Genomic DNA, 14664 nt, shown 5'->3' with positions numbered 1-14664 from the left:
ACGGAAAATTCATTGGCACAGAACAGGGAATAAGATGATAAAGTAGTAAAGACGCAAAGTATCTGGAAGTCAAATTTATAACTCAATCTGCCACCTGATTTCTGAAAGAGTCGTTCTTGACCGGATCCTCTGCCGCCAGACTGATGCTGCTGAGCAGGATGAAGAATAGGATGAGATTGGTGAAGATGTTGTGGTTGACAATCTTGTGGCACAGAACCCTGAATCTGTTGGGGAAGACGGAGGGAAAACAAACTGAAGCAGACGAACGAGAACAGGAAGAGAAAGAGGAGAAGAAAACAAATGAAAGGCAGAACAACAGCATCAAATTACTTGTTGGTGTGGCTGAAGACGAAGAAGGCGCGGGCCTCGGGCATGGGAACGGCCTTCTCTTTCAGCTGAATGTCAGAGAGCGGCCGCGGCCTCGGGCCCACTGGCATCTCTGGCTCCTCCTCATCCTCATCTCCTAATGAGAGGGTTGGGCAAGAGAGGAAGAAAAGAAAACAGAAGAATAGATGAACATAAACTAAGGTGAAACAGCTGAGAGAAATGGCAATTTTATTCCTGTTAGGAAAGAAGGCTTCTTTTTTATTTCCCACCAAAATGTCAGAAAAAGCACAATTGTTTGACAGCTTGGTTTGCGCTATTGTTCGAGAAATAGAACGAGTTGTGTAGCTGCTAAATATCCGGCATATTTTTCATACTGTGCACTTTACCTATGTAATCATTCACAGGATATGGGTTCTTCTCTTCATTTTCATCTCCACAGCAGTCATCCATGTTGATCTATGAAATACAGATATATTCATCAGCTAATTTTGCTTACTAAAATTTGTAGCTTCAGTCTTTTCTTTTTAATGCCAGTAAGTACCTTGGTTGCAGTGTTGGTTTCTCCATCAGAAGTGATGGACTTCAGCTCAATCTTCTCGCACTTCTTTTCCTCTATCGGTGGCTTCTCGTTATCCTGACGCTTCTCTGGACTGGCAAGCCTGATAAAGAAAGAATATCTTACGTTCTTCGAATGTTATTTACTCCCTGTTAAATCATAGATTTGTATTTGTTCACTGTGTAACAAAGAAGTGATCATAGGATAGTGGTGCACATTTAAGGTGACAAAAGGAACTTGTGCAGAAATGATAGTAGGGTGAGAAATTGTTTTCCACTTTAAGTGGCATTTTTATAATATTTCTTATGGGTCACAATGAAAACCCAAAATTCCAGTTCTCAGACATTTCAGTACCAAAGGACTTTCAATACATAAATCTCGTAGTAGAAATTAACTCCACATACTGTATAGTATATATATAATCAGTACTTGGTCTGGGTTGTCAAAAAATTACTGCATGTGGTTGGGGCTAAAGTAACTTGGATTTCCTTACTACCACCGAAGACCTGATCATTGTCATTCACGCTGCACTGATGCAGTAATTTCTGCAAACTGCCCCCAACCAAATACAGAGAGCTTAAACTGTATGGCATGTTGAGAATAAATAATTCTGTATTTGCATTCTCAAATACACACATGCAGACATATAGAGCACACGCGTGCAAAGCTAAGGTTAAAGGAAATGACACACTCAGGAACGCCCTCTTTTTGGGCTGTCAAGCCCAGTACTAACTAAGTCTGTATCAGGAGTGGCTAAACAAGAGATAAAACTGTTGCAGCTTCTTGTTCTGATGCGTCTGTGTGTGCTAGCTCTTGTAGCACTGAGTTCCAGCATCCAGCAGTTCATGCCTTGCCAAGAGTTGCCACATTTCTCAGGCTTTGTCTCGCTACCATCTCTTTTGGGGTTCGCAAATCATTAAACATTTCTCATTTCTTGCTCTTTCTGCTTCAGTCGCTGCATCTCTTGGTTTCTCGGTTTTCTCCATCTTACCTGGCCAGTTTTTTCCTCTCCTTCGCCTCCTCCTCTTCTTTCTGAGCCGATGTCAGACTCTCAGCATCTGCTAGATTGTCAACAGCGATGGCCAAGAAGACATTCAGCAGGATGTCTGTTCAGAGGGGTAATGTAAGAAATAAATACCTAAGAGATGAGATGGCGCAGCAGGCGAGACCGGTCACAAATCATTCCAGTACAAATCTTGTAAAAATGCCATAATATACACATTTCTTTTGCACAAATGTATTCTGGGCCGAAAGCAGCTTCTCCATTCATTTCAATTCCATTGTGCGTATACACGATAGCATGACTCTGATAGTCTGCAGACTGAAAGGGATACAGTTTCCGCAGATGAAGAGGATGATAAAGTAGATGCAGACCAGCATGCCAGGAAAAGACGGGCCTCCGTACGCCATGATGCCGTCATACATAACAGAGTTCCAGTCTTCTCCTGTTAGAATCTGTGGAACAAATAATAGAGTGGTTTCACATGAAGAACGCATAAACCAGCTAGAGCACAATCATACCTTGACGAGACAAAATGGATACTGATATGACCTTGAAAAAAAAAGGAGTATTGTTACCTGGAACACAGTGAGCAGAGACTGGGGAAAGTTGTCAAAGGTGCTCCGTCTGGTGTCGTCAAAGTTGAATTTCCCCCCAAAGAGCTGCATGCCCAGCAGGGAGAAGATGATAATGAAGAGGAAGAGCAGGAGCAGCAGGGAGGCAATGGAACGAACGGAGTTGAGTAGGGAGGCCACGAGGTTGGAGAGAGAGTTCCAGTATCTACAGAAATGAAAGCACAGACCCAGATGATGTATACATCGGTGTTTGCCTGGAAAATGTTGGGCTGAACTTCTATAGTCGGTGCCGTAAAAGTTGTAATGACCTTGTTATTTTAAATATTCTCAACAGGCGTACGCAACGCAACACTGAGATGCCAAGAGGAGACATGATCTTTGTTTCAACTAGAATGGTCTCTAGTATTCCTCCACACACGACGAAGCTGTCGAACCTGTTGAAGAGCGACACGAAGTACGCCTGTGGGGTGCAAAAAAAGGGAAGATGGTTAGACTTGGGTCATAAACAAAACATTTTTACTTTTTGTCACATTACTACAACAAACATCAATGTAGTTTATTAGGATTAAACGTGGTAGACCAGAGATCTGCAACTTGGAGCACGTCAGGGTAAAGTTGTTGGTTATTATTGGGTAAAATTGACTATGAACTGAGCAGTGGATTTAAATACCTAGAAACGTCACGCTAACAAATTTTGCTTGGCAATTAATTGTCCCAGAAATTATTGCAACAAATGATAATTTTGTGATTTTGAGATCACTATTTACTAATAGTATAAATGGCTTTACCGATCAAAGACATACTCTCAAAGATCAATAAAATTTTTTTTAAAGAACATCCAGCACTGGCATTTTAAATATGAAAAGTAAACACAAACCAAAAACAAATAAAATAGATTATGAAGTCTCTGTAAACAAACTTGCCGATCAAAATCATTAGGTTCAGACACTGAAAACAGAATATATTGTCCGAACTTTTGTTGGAAAAACAAAACAGACTTACTTCTGCATACTGGGTGTCAAATATTTGCAGCATTTTTTGAAGTGCTGGCTTCTCAATGAGATCAATGCGATTAAGCAAGCTATTTTGTACTGGCCTTTTTGTATTATGTTTGTCGATTAAACACTAGTAATTGTGGACCGTCAGTAAGACAAAGCCAGCTGTTGACTGAAATTTTATTTTTTTATTTTTTCCAAGCTGGAAAACCTGCATTGCATGTTTTAGGTGTAGATACGTTTGTTGTATTGTCATGTTTAGTTGGTACTGTTTTACAACATATTTGCTCCAAAGGTTAAGTGGTTTACCACAGATTGCTCCCAGAGTGCAACTGTCACGTTTGGCTTTTAAACCATCATTTCCTTTTCTTTCTCCTCCTCTCCAGGCTTTCATGCTAAGCTCTGTGGTGGTTCACTCCACCTTATGGGCTCGACCCACGGGACGCGATGTCGCTCCCTCTTTATTCGTTACATAAGGAATTTGCGTGATGAGCGACAATCACTTGGCCTCTTACCGGCAAGCAACTGGTGAAATTCATGCATGTGAAATTTTGAGGTTGTACTAGTAGACGTGCACCTGCAGTCTAGTGACAAGACAAAACGAAAGTTGAAAACTGTTGAGCCCTTTACTCTAAGGAAACTAGAAAGGAAGGAGGCAGCTGAAAATTCTCATCCTCCAGTCTCTTTGCTAGAGAGATACATGATGAAAACAAACAAGCATGCGACTTGAAATTATTGAGCTTTTTTTTAACTTATCACGCTATTAATTGATTTATTGCTTACCACGACAGGCCTATGTAAACCCACTACAATACAGAGATGCAGTGTACGCTATGCATACCCACTACCATATCTACCATAATTCCCTAACAGAAGGGAACAAGCGACAGACTTCTTTATCTAGCCTAGTTTTTTGTCTTCTGGTTGCTAAATTCAAATGCATGACAGACATTTCAAGTTTAATTTGTTTTGAAAGGCATTTATCACTTTATTTTCACTTCACACCTAATAGCATAAAAATGGCATGGTGCACAATTATGCACCCCCTTTGTGATGCTCTAATTCCATAAAATTTTGATGAAATGCATTAAGATAAAGTTAGTGGTTATAAAGCTTTGGCACCACTTACCTGTAGACCAAGGCTGTACATCTTTAGGAGCATCTCACCAGTGAAGAGTGCTAGTAACACTTTATTTGCTATATCTGCAGACAGGAACAAAATTAGAAGATGAAAAGAAGCTAGAAAAATGAAAAGAATAATTTTGCACTAAATATTTTAATTCCTATAATTTGTTTTTTAACTTGTGATGTATACATTGTGCGCGATGTACCTTGCACATCTGTTAGCCACTGAGGCTGCTTGTGATGTTCAGAGGCGATGGTCAGGGTGTTGAGAAAAACCAGGAAGATGACCAGCCAATAGAAAACCTGGGACTTGACTGCTGCTCGACACTTTCGCCTACACAACCTGTTCCACCTCCTAGAGTAGCGACTGAGAAAGGCAGATTGAGAGGTGAGGAAAGATTGGAGAGGGTAGAAACAGAGGAAACATGTTGGATGGTATAGGTCAGAGGTCGGGTGAAGAAAAAAAAATGAGAGAGAGATGAAAAAGCATGGAACCAGACAGAGGGAAATGTGGTGCCAATGAAGAAATAAGGAACAACCCACAGTGAATAAAGAGAGAAAGGCAGTCAGTGGTGGAAGAAGAGGAAGAAGAAGAAAAAGTTAATTGGTCAGTGCACAGAATGGAGTTGACATCGGCTCCATATCCTGTGGCTATCTGTTCTCTTAAAGCAGAGATGTGGAACAGCGTTAGTCATCAAAGGTGTTTCATACTAGCAGCAAACTTGAAGAGCTTTGTAGCGGAGATGGAGAAACCATTTAAAGAAAAGAGGGAAAAGACAGACATTAAAATGAAGTGTATTTTATCTATAAATGAGAACTGTATTTTTGACTAAAGAAAAGTAAATGCAGTTAATTGTTCCTGGGTTGTCGTGTGGACTAATTCCTCTTCACTTTCTTTTGCCGTCCACCGTGGAAAAATTCTGTCATTGTTTTTCATAATTGCCAGCTTCACGCCTCGCAAACAGTCTACTCTACACTCCGCACAATGGGTCGCACAAAGGTTACATCTCCTCCCATGTAGGAACAATTTTCAACAGTAATTTCATAATTGTCCAGTTCTGAGTAAGTGACATGAAAACACGTGAAGGCAACATATGGGGATTTACTTGTTCTCATAGCGACAGTAGTAAAGTATAAATGAAACTTTGTGTGTCTAAACTGCATTGCTTTAATATGCGTCTCCTTATAAATAATCTCTGAAATGACACCTACTTGTATAGATGCTTAAACATCAAAAATCCCCTCAAAAGGAAAACACTGTTTTATGAAAACACTAAATCCTGCTTTGTTCTACACAAAGGTTATTAGGCACATCTTCCTTGTGGCAGTTTGGACCCCACTCTCTGTTCGAAAATGCTCTAATTCTTTGTGCTATAGGTCCTGTCTGGATTCATAATGGTGTTGGAAATGTCCATTTTGGTCCTTATTGTCTTAATAGCGTATTGCAATTTCATCCCTGAGGTCTTCTATTGGATTGAACCTTACCATGGAGGTCACTGGAAAGCTCCAATAGCTTCCAACGCAGTGTAATGCTCAAGAAACCAGTTTCAGATTATTTCAGATTTGTGCGTTATTTTGCTGGAAGTATCCATCTCGACTAACTCTGTGGTCAAAAAGGCTGTGGCATTTACACAATTCTCATTTGTACCAAGTGACCCAAGAAAATATCTCCCAAACCATTAAAGCACAACCAGCAGTCTGTGACTGTTTATACAAGGCAGGATGGAGCCATGCTTTAAAAAAGTGTTTCTTTTGTGTTCTGCATCCTTGTTTTAAATTTGTCTAAACACTTGAAAATCATGGTCAGTTTTAGTCAAGGCTATAATATTGTGAGAAGCACGTAATCATTTTATTGTCATGTTAGCTATAAGCATTAGAACTGTGCAAATGATTAAGTATTCATAACATTTAGTTTGACATTTAGGCTACATGGGAAAACAACATTTTTAACAGCATAAATAACCATGACGAACCATCTTCGTATCACTGGGACGAATGCAGTACCACAATGTATCAATTACTGTATTCATAAAAGTGTCAGATCTGTGATTGGTTGCTGACTTTCTGTTTTTCATACAAGTAAGAATGTAGAGGTATTTATGATCAACAAAATGTATATACACGGCTTGCCAGGATTTCATCTCTTTCTGTTTGCTTTCAGTTATGACCCACACAAGACACAACTCATAACACAACACAAGCATAAACACACCCTGACTCAGTGTAACTGACCTAAAACATTTAGCATTATGGATATCTTCTTCACTAATAGAGAGCATCAATTTAAAATCTTTGTGTTGGATATCTCGATGTATCTAACACAACTTAAGAAATTAAAATTATGGAAATCTCTCACCTTTGAATAGTGCTACATCAAGGTATTTTAAGCTCTGAATTGAAAAGAGGGATTCCAGATATGGTAACTTAGCTTTTTATCTTGTAAAATGATGTACCTTATTTTCCTCGCAGTCTAAAGTTAAATCAGACTAAACTTTTACTTTTTTATATCAGTTAAGATTGTTAACATTATTTCTATTTGCTAAATAGAAATGGTAACAGTAAAAATTGTAATAGTATAGTTTATTACTATTTTAGGCCTTTGTCAGCTTCTGATAAATCCAGCTGATTTAAAACAGCAAACTTTTGGTCTGATTTAATGTCAGGCACTGAGAAAAATACAATTATTTTTATGAAGAGTAAATACTTGATATCAACTTCAGAGTTAATATCATGGAATTAGTATAAAATATTCTGTAAATGAAATGCCTGTTTTAATTTATTACTGATCATGTTATTATTATTAGTGAGCTCAGAGAGAGTTTCTATTAGTTTGATCGTGTTAGTTTTACATTTTCCTGTTTTCCTTTCATTTTGTTCATCTCTAAAGTAGTACGCAAGCCCAAAGACACTAACACACATTCACAGCCAATAAATAAGTATGATTTCATTAGAAACTACGTTAAACATGTACTAACCTGAACTTGGATTTGGAGATCCTAATTCTGGAACACAGAAAACAAAATGGATTATACAAAAACACAGCACACAGACAGACAAAAAACACAAGACACAGAGGTGATTTGAAAAGGATAAAGGGGAATATAGCTTCCCCTGTTTTTGTAAAAAGATTTGCAGCATATATGTTTCTTGATCAACCTGCATTTGTTTTGCATATTTTACAGGGAAGAATTTTAGGCAAAACAACAAAAGATGTTGCAAATGATCGTAGAAAATATTTGCCAAATGGTCCAATTCACCAGTTTTAAGTAGCCATATTAGATCTTGACCATAGCCCAGCAAAATGAATGCTGTTTTTATTGTGAGCAAATCACTCTACAGCATACAAACACAGTGGCATCCAGTCAAAAGAAAACAGTCTTAGTTTGATTTTCCTCCAGTCAATCCTGGTTTAAAAAAACCACAATTCATTAATGGAAGGAAAGTCTGTTGATTGTTCACCACTGTAACAGGAAAAAGGTACAACTAGGAGAACTGAGGACAAGATATTATGGAGGACATTTTGACAGAAGAGAGAAGGAAAAAAAACAATGTCCCTTGCAAGTACCATAGTTCACAAAATTAAATTGATAACTGCCAAATCAATCTGAAATCTATTTCTTTGTGAGATGTTTGTATTTGCGCTCTGGTTTGGTTGACAATCAGATGAACTGATGGAGCAGCTGACTCACTGGCTGACTGAACAGCTGACGGAAACAATGAAGCGTCTTATTGACGGCCTGAAAGAACGAACAGAATGACTGACTGGCTGGATATGGGACCTGACAGTGCATACTTCCCTTCATGTGTCTGTCTCGGTGAAGAGATCAGCAGGTGCTGAAGTAGCTCGTACCCCAAGGGCCTGTCTGCTGGCGATGTGAAGAAGAACTGACAAACACTGAAATTCCCATTTTTAAAAAACAAAAAAGTGTGTGGGGGGGGGGAGCCTCCAGGAAACTCTCTATATCCTGGATGAAAACTCCTTAATTTAAAGTTTCAGTCAACAGAAGGTCTATATTTTTTTCCAAGTGTTACAAATAAATAAAAAGAAAAAGAAATCTTCAAAACAAAAAAAATCAAGGTAGCACATGCTTTTGTGATTAATGTAAAACATAAGTTGTTGCAGCCTGATATGATCTAGCTCTTGGCTCTTTCCTCCTAAGTTGAGTGGCTCTGAGTGGTTAGGACTCCTGAAGCAGCCATTAAAAAAACAACTATTTGTGCAAGCTGAAAATTCATAAATTTGTCATAACATTCTTGCGATCGAACTAATAAAACCAAGTTGATGACTTATTATGACGACTATTGAGTTTGAAATATAAAATGACCCGTTTTGTGTTTTCGTTCTTTTTAGATAATATTGGTCAATAGGCAGATGGATAAATGGATTAAATGATTTCTGGATGGATGCATGAAGAAGCAGAGGGATGGATGAATGACTAGGTCAATAGAAAAACTGATGAAGGACGAAGAGCTGGATAAACAGAGAAATGGATGGACAGGTGAATGGGTTTGTTTTCTAAATAAATTTTACTTCTACGGATGAGCTGAAATCATATTATATTTTTATATTCTCTTCATATTTTAGTTTTTATGTTCAGGTTAATTCATTTTGACAGTATACAAATAAACCCAAACAACACAACAAGTACAGAATAACAGACAAACAGTGAACGTTCTGACTGAATTACTTCAGTCAGTAATTTTTTTTTGTCCTCATATAGTTTTACTCTGGAATTGCAAGTAACCTGTTCCATTAATGAGCAGTTTTGGATTTGCTTTTGCATGCTAAAGTAGAGGCTCGCTGGAGGTCATGGCTCCTGTGAGGCCCTGCGTCAAAGAATGAAAGCATCTCATTTGTTTTGAATAATGTAAAATCACAAGAAAAGCATCCGGGGATAGCAGGAGTGAGTGAGTCAGCCGTTTGTGAACTCCCACAGGGGAGGAAGAAAGCGTTTCAACGGCCAAACTCAGGTAGGGCAGAGACAGATCAGAAACACAGAGAGAAATTATGTCCCATAGTCATACTCACGTAAGAAAACTCCCGTAAAAATATGTCTAGTTTTTAAGTTTTGCCAGTGTTATTATAGAAATGTCAAAGGTCATGTTCATAGACTTTGAAAAAGAAAAAAAACGGCCCCTGTGGGAACAGAATGTGCGGTTATTTGTCTCTTCAGATAAATCACCTTCACCCTAATTAAAGTTTTATCTATGTGGAGTGTATTGACGACTTTCTGGTCTTTTACCCCAAGAGCCTTTGGTGCATGAATGCCTGCATGACACAATGAGTTATAAGGCTAAGGCTGGCTCAGTTAGATCAATGAAGGACAGAGGCAAACCAAGCCACTTGCACCATGTCTAACACAGCAGAGCTGGTGGAAAAGACAAAGATCCTGGCAAGGCGAGGAGTCCTCCATGGGAATGATGGTGGGGATTGAGAGAGCTGAAGAAGAGGTGTGTGGGTGTGTGTTTGTTTGTGTAAGAGGGGGAGGTACTCACGCCAGTCTGGTGCAGCAGGTCTCCCCCTCCACGTCTACCCCGGGAGCGTTATCTGTGTTGACTGATTCGTTTTCACTGGCTGGCATGCTCACTGAGAAAAATGGGTAAAGACAAAAGAAAAAAAAAGAACAATATGAGGATGAGTCAGAAAGAAACACAAAAAAAGATCTATAGCAGCATAAGTGTGCAGGGGGTTTAATGTTTACCTGGAAATAAAATGTATGTTTCAAGTGCACGTTTGCAGTGGCTTCCAAAACGATTAAATTATTTTTTTTTTTGCCTTTTTAAACCAACTTTTCTGTATTTTATAGAGAATTTCCACAATAGACCAAATAATAGTGAATAATGGTGAAGAGGAAGAAAAAGGACACATAGTTTTTAAGATAATAATAGACTGTGGAATGCATTAATTCATTCCCCATTACTCGGATTCTCCTACATAAAATTTGGCGCCTTCAGAAGTCATGGATGCATTCCTTTTGGGTCAGTACTTTGTAGAACCACCTTTTGCTACAATTACAGCTGTAAGTTTTAAATGGTGCATCTCTACCAGTTTCCCATATCTAGAGATGGAAATTTTTTGGCTACTTTAGTTTTTTGCTAAATAGTTGAAGCTCGGTCAGATTGGACCGAGAGCCTTTGTGAGCATAAATTTTCAAGTCTTATGACAGACTCTCAAACAGATTTAAGTCTGGACTTTGTACTATTAGAGTTGTCCAGCTGGACCGATCAGTAAACAATGGCCCAAGATACAAGTGTTTTATTAAGCTAATTATTTTTCAGGGCTGCCCTGCATTCATGTCTTAAACATAAAAGAGAGATGTTGTAGTTTCTTTGTAGTCTGAGGAAAGAGCTATGATACCTAGAATATCTCTGTTCATCCTCACCTTTGAGTCTAAATTAAAATGTCTTTTGGTAATAAGAGAGCATAGTTCAAACAGCATATTTTTAAATAAAACAGTTTGCGAATGATGATATGCAAGATAGAGGGATGAGTTAATATTGAGACGATGGGGAAAGACTTTGAAAAATGAAACGTATTCATGGGTAATAATGGAAAAATAAATTTTTTTTACAAAAAAAAGTACAAAATGAATGGACAACCGATAACAGTGAAGTGGGACGGGGAGACGATAATGTAAGCACTAAAGACGGTTTAGATGACAGGAGATTGAGCGAGAAAGAAAAGGAAGAATGTGGCGACGGCTGGTTGAGAGACTGATTTGAAATGATCCATCGCTTTTTATTGCATCTGTCAGTTCAGGCTTGCTTGGGGGAATGAGCTGCATTCCTTTATTGTCACTTCAAAAATTATTGTTACACCTGTAGGTCTCAGAATCAGACACTGCACATGGAGTTCCAGTCGCCAGTTTGCCTGCACTCGTCACCGACAAGTGTGTTACTCTAAATTTATGCTTTTTTTAAAAGTTTATTTGAACCTTCTTTTTCTTGCATGGAATTAATGTGCTACGGATAACTTCAATAGATTTAAAAGCGAGAATTTGATGCACAAGTTTCAACGACGGTGAAGGTTTCAACTACTAATTTGTTGGGAAACCCATTAATCTACAAACCATTTTGTAACACAGACTGTCTTATAAACCTGTTGTTTCAATCATATTGAGACGTAATTGTGCATTGACACACAAATCGGTGGCAAAGAGGTTCACTTTTGTAAAATCTTGTCTCTGTGAGCGTTAAAGCCTTTGCTGTTAATATGATGTAAATTTCCACACTTTGACATGTCCCTCCTGTAGCTACGCCTCTTGGTTAAATGCACTTGTGAGCAGCAAGTTTCTCCTGAGGCTACAAAGCCTTTCAAATACTATTCAAAAGCAGCCCGGTGCCTTCCCCTCAATGGAGTTATGAACTAGTTTAATACCTATTGTTAGAGTAAACCCCAAAGACCTGGTATAAAGAGACAAGAAACGAGGAAAATGAAGACAGAGGACAGCAGGGTAAAAAGTGACTGAAGAGACAGAAAAGGACATGATGGAAACAGGGGGCATGTTTTTTTGTGTGTAAATGGGATTAGATTCTGCTTTAGCCTGTTAAGAATGCAAAAATTTTCAAGTTATCATGTACGTACACAGACTTGGAATTTGATTATTTATTTGATTTTGGAGACTCTGGGAAATTATAACTACGGTAAACATTCTGTCAGTGAAGTTTGGTCTTTTTAAGCAAAGTAAAAAAAAGTCACAAATATTTCTCACTAAACGGGGACCTAAGCTGATTGTTTTGCTATTTTAAGTGTGGTTGTGTGGAGTAATTACGAAAAGATTGTGTCTTAGCTTCAGTAGAATGCAGTCAAATCATTCTCAAGCCCCACCCTGCTAACGCGGATTATTTATGACTTAGTTTAGTTTATGGAGACAAAAAAAAAATGCTTTTTTATGCATTTGTGTGAATTGGATATCTCTAAAAACAATCTTAGAGATCATGGCCAAGAGAGCCACTTCACAAATGTCCATTATCACTTTGGAAGATAGAAGCCACAGCAGCTGAGTTACTGTCTTGAATTTTTCGGGGTATATTGCTTTCTCCTATCTCTGTGCCCATGAAATTTGAAATGTTAGTTGAATGTGTTAATAACTGAGAGGAAAGGGGAAACTATATGAAAGAAAACACAATATACAATTGGCAGAAGAAAATCTCTTGAATTTTAAGCATAAGATTGTTGTAGGCTTTTTTTTAAATATTATTTTTGACATAGTTCAATGTTCAATGTATAACCACCTGCTGGTCAAATCTTTGAAATGTTTTTTTTTTTTTTTTTGACTATTAAAAGATTTTATTCCTGGATAACAACAATCATTCCCTCTTTAAAGTAAGTTTTTGGCAAGTATTTGTTTTCATTTCCCTTCACTCTGATACCAGTATAATCCAGTTCAATCAGCTTGTAGAAGTCACTTAATAAATTAAGACATTTGTAAATAGTCATCTAGAAAACAATGGTAAACAAGCTGCATCATGAAGATCAATGAACACACCAAACAATTCAGGGATGAAGCTGAGAATGTAAACGCAGACTTGGGCTACAAAATATTATCTCAACCTCTGTCACGCTTTGCCAAATAACCTTAATGCTGTAATTGTGACTAAAGGTGGTTTGACTACATAAGCATGCCAAACATTTCAGATTCGTAAACGTGTGAAAATTTATGAAATTTTATGCTTCATCGTCCTTCCTCCACTTTGTGTTGGTCTGTCACTTAAAATCCCAACGAAATGTATTGACCTTTCTAACTGAAATGTGACAATATATGGAAAATTTAAGGGATTATAGATTATTTTTGCAAGGCACGGTATGTAAAACTTAAGAGTAGAAGTTGGAGAACTTCTTTTTTTAATAAAATTTCATATTTTAGTTTATGAGAGGCTGGAATAATGCAAGTGCTTTTAAAGAAAGGAATCTGAAACAACAAGAAGAGGATTATGTAATCATTTCAGCAAAGATGACTTTGCATATACTATTTATGCTTTGCATTAGCCTCGTATGATAACATTCACCTCTTATGTTTTCAGACAGTCAAGCAAATTATTTCCTTTCAGATAAAATTGCTTATGTCAAAACTGTAAAGTTGTTTCTTCTCTTTGTCTCCATTTACATTGCAATTCATCTTTTAGTAAGAAAAAGCAAAATTTTATGTGCACCAAAAGCATCTCAAAAGCAAATATAGAGAAGCAACAGGAGTCTAAATTTTGGGTAAAATTTCATAAAACAAGAAGGTTAGAATATTATAATGTTTAAGTTTGAAATAATCATTAAATGAGCAGCAATCATTTGGATGTAGGTGTGCAAAAGGCACAAGCAAGACATTGAGAACAAACAAATTTACAGTGTTGAGAGGTTTTTACTACACACTAAGGGGTTGAAGCTCTAAAGGGGGCAAAAGATATTCTTGCTTAAGTGGCAGGAGAGTCTTTACAGAAAGGTAGAAATTAAAACAAAGGAAGATCGTAGGCGTAGAAAAAGTGCTCGGGGTTGCAGTCCGCTTGCAGTTCTAGGATTTGTAAAATCTTTAAATAATGTCGGTCCATGCAGACAAACGCACACGCCTTACGAAGGAAAGCCGCGTTTTTCTTCACGGCTCCACGCAGAGAGAGAAAATGTCGACCTTTACCTGGGGACAGATAGTACGGCTCAACAGGACAAACACAAATACACACACACACGCCCACACACTTGTATATAACGTAGAGAGAGCTTCACATCAGCATTTCACTTCCAGACAGCATGAGAGACATGCACACGTATTAGATGTGTGCATGTCAGAAACCAGTTACAAAAAAACATTTACGGTATTTAAGCAATTACACCGACACCTTATTTCTTCATTTAAGCCATAGTTTTACTTTGAAAAGAATTAATATGAATTTCTGTTGCAGCACTGTCTGTTCCGCCTTTGTTGAACAATTTTATTTTTTGATCTTTATTTTATTTACCCGAACTTTTGCAGTTTTGTGTACAGAGAAACACAATAAAGGTCAGAAAGTATGTTTATCTGTATTTCTATAGATGAAATCCAAGAAACTGACTTTAAACTTTTACTGAGAACTACACGTTTGTTTGTTTTTCTGAGAAAT

At 37.8% G+C, this 14664-nt stretch overlaps 1 protein-coding gene across 13 annotated transcripts in view; it reads right to left on the bottom strand.

The window, feature by feature from the left end:
• cacna1c (calcium channel, voltage-dependent, L type, alpha 1C subunit) overlaps nucleotides 1–14664 on the bottom strand; it is a 207329-nt gene that overhangs the window by 45002 nt on the left and 147663 nt on the right. For all 13 annotated transcript variants that reach the window (XM_044108842.1, XM_044108849.1, XM_044108847.1 and 10 more), the window contains exons 11-22: nucleotides 10075–10165; nucleotides 7554–7580; nucleotides 4785–4945; nucleotides 4583–4656; nucleotides 2767–2918; nucleotides 2462–2663; nucleotides 2218–2338; nucleotides 1875–1989; nucleotides 869–986; nucleotides 714–783; nucleotides 331–463; nucleotides 95–224 (exon numbers count right to left, since the gene is read on the bottom strand). In XM_044108842.1, coding sequence (XP_043964777.1) covers nucleotides 95–224; nucleotides 331–463; nucleotides 714–783; nucleotides 869–986; nucleotides 1875–1989; nucleotides 2218–2338; nucleotides 2462–2663; nucleotides 2767–2918; nucleotides 4583–4656; nucleotides 4785–4945; nucleotides 7554–7580; nucleotides 10075–10165 — 1394 coding nt within the window. The remainder of the gene's footprint in view (nucleotides 1–94; nucleotides 225–330; nucleotides 464–713; nucleotides 784–868; nucleotides 987–1874; nucleotides 1990–2217; nucleotides 2339–2461; nucleotides 2664–2766; nucleotides 2919–4582; nucleotides 4657–4784; nucleotides 4946–7553; nucleotides 7581–10074; nucleotides 10166–14664) is intronic.

This window comes from Gambusia affinis, linkage group LG23 (genome assembly GCF_019740435.1).
Source record: "Gambusia affinis linkage group LG23, SWU_Gaff_1.0, whole genome shotgun sequence".
Taxonomy (NCBI): Eukaryota; Metazoa; Chordata; class Actinopteri; order Cyprinodontiformes; family Poeciliidae; genus Gambusia; species Gambusia affinis.
This window is presented reverse-complemented; position numbering and strand designations above follow the sequence as displayed.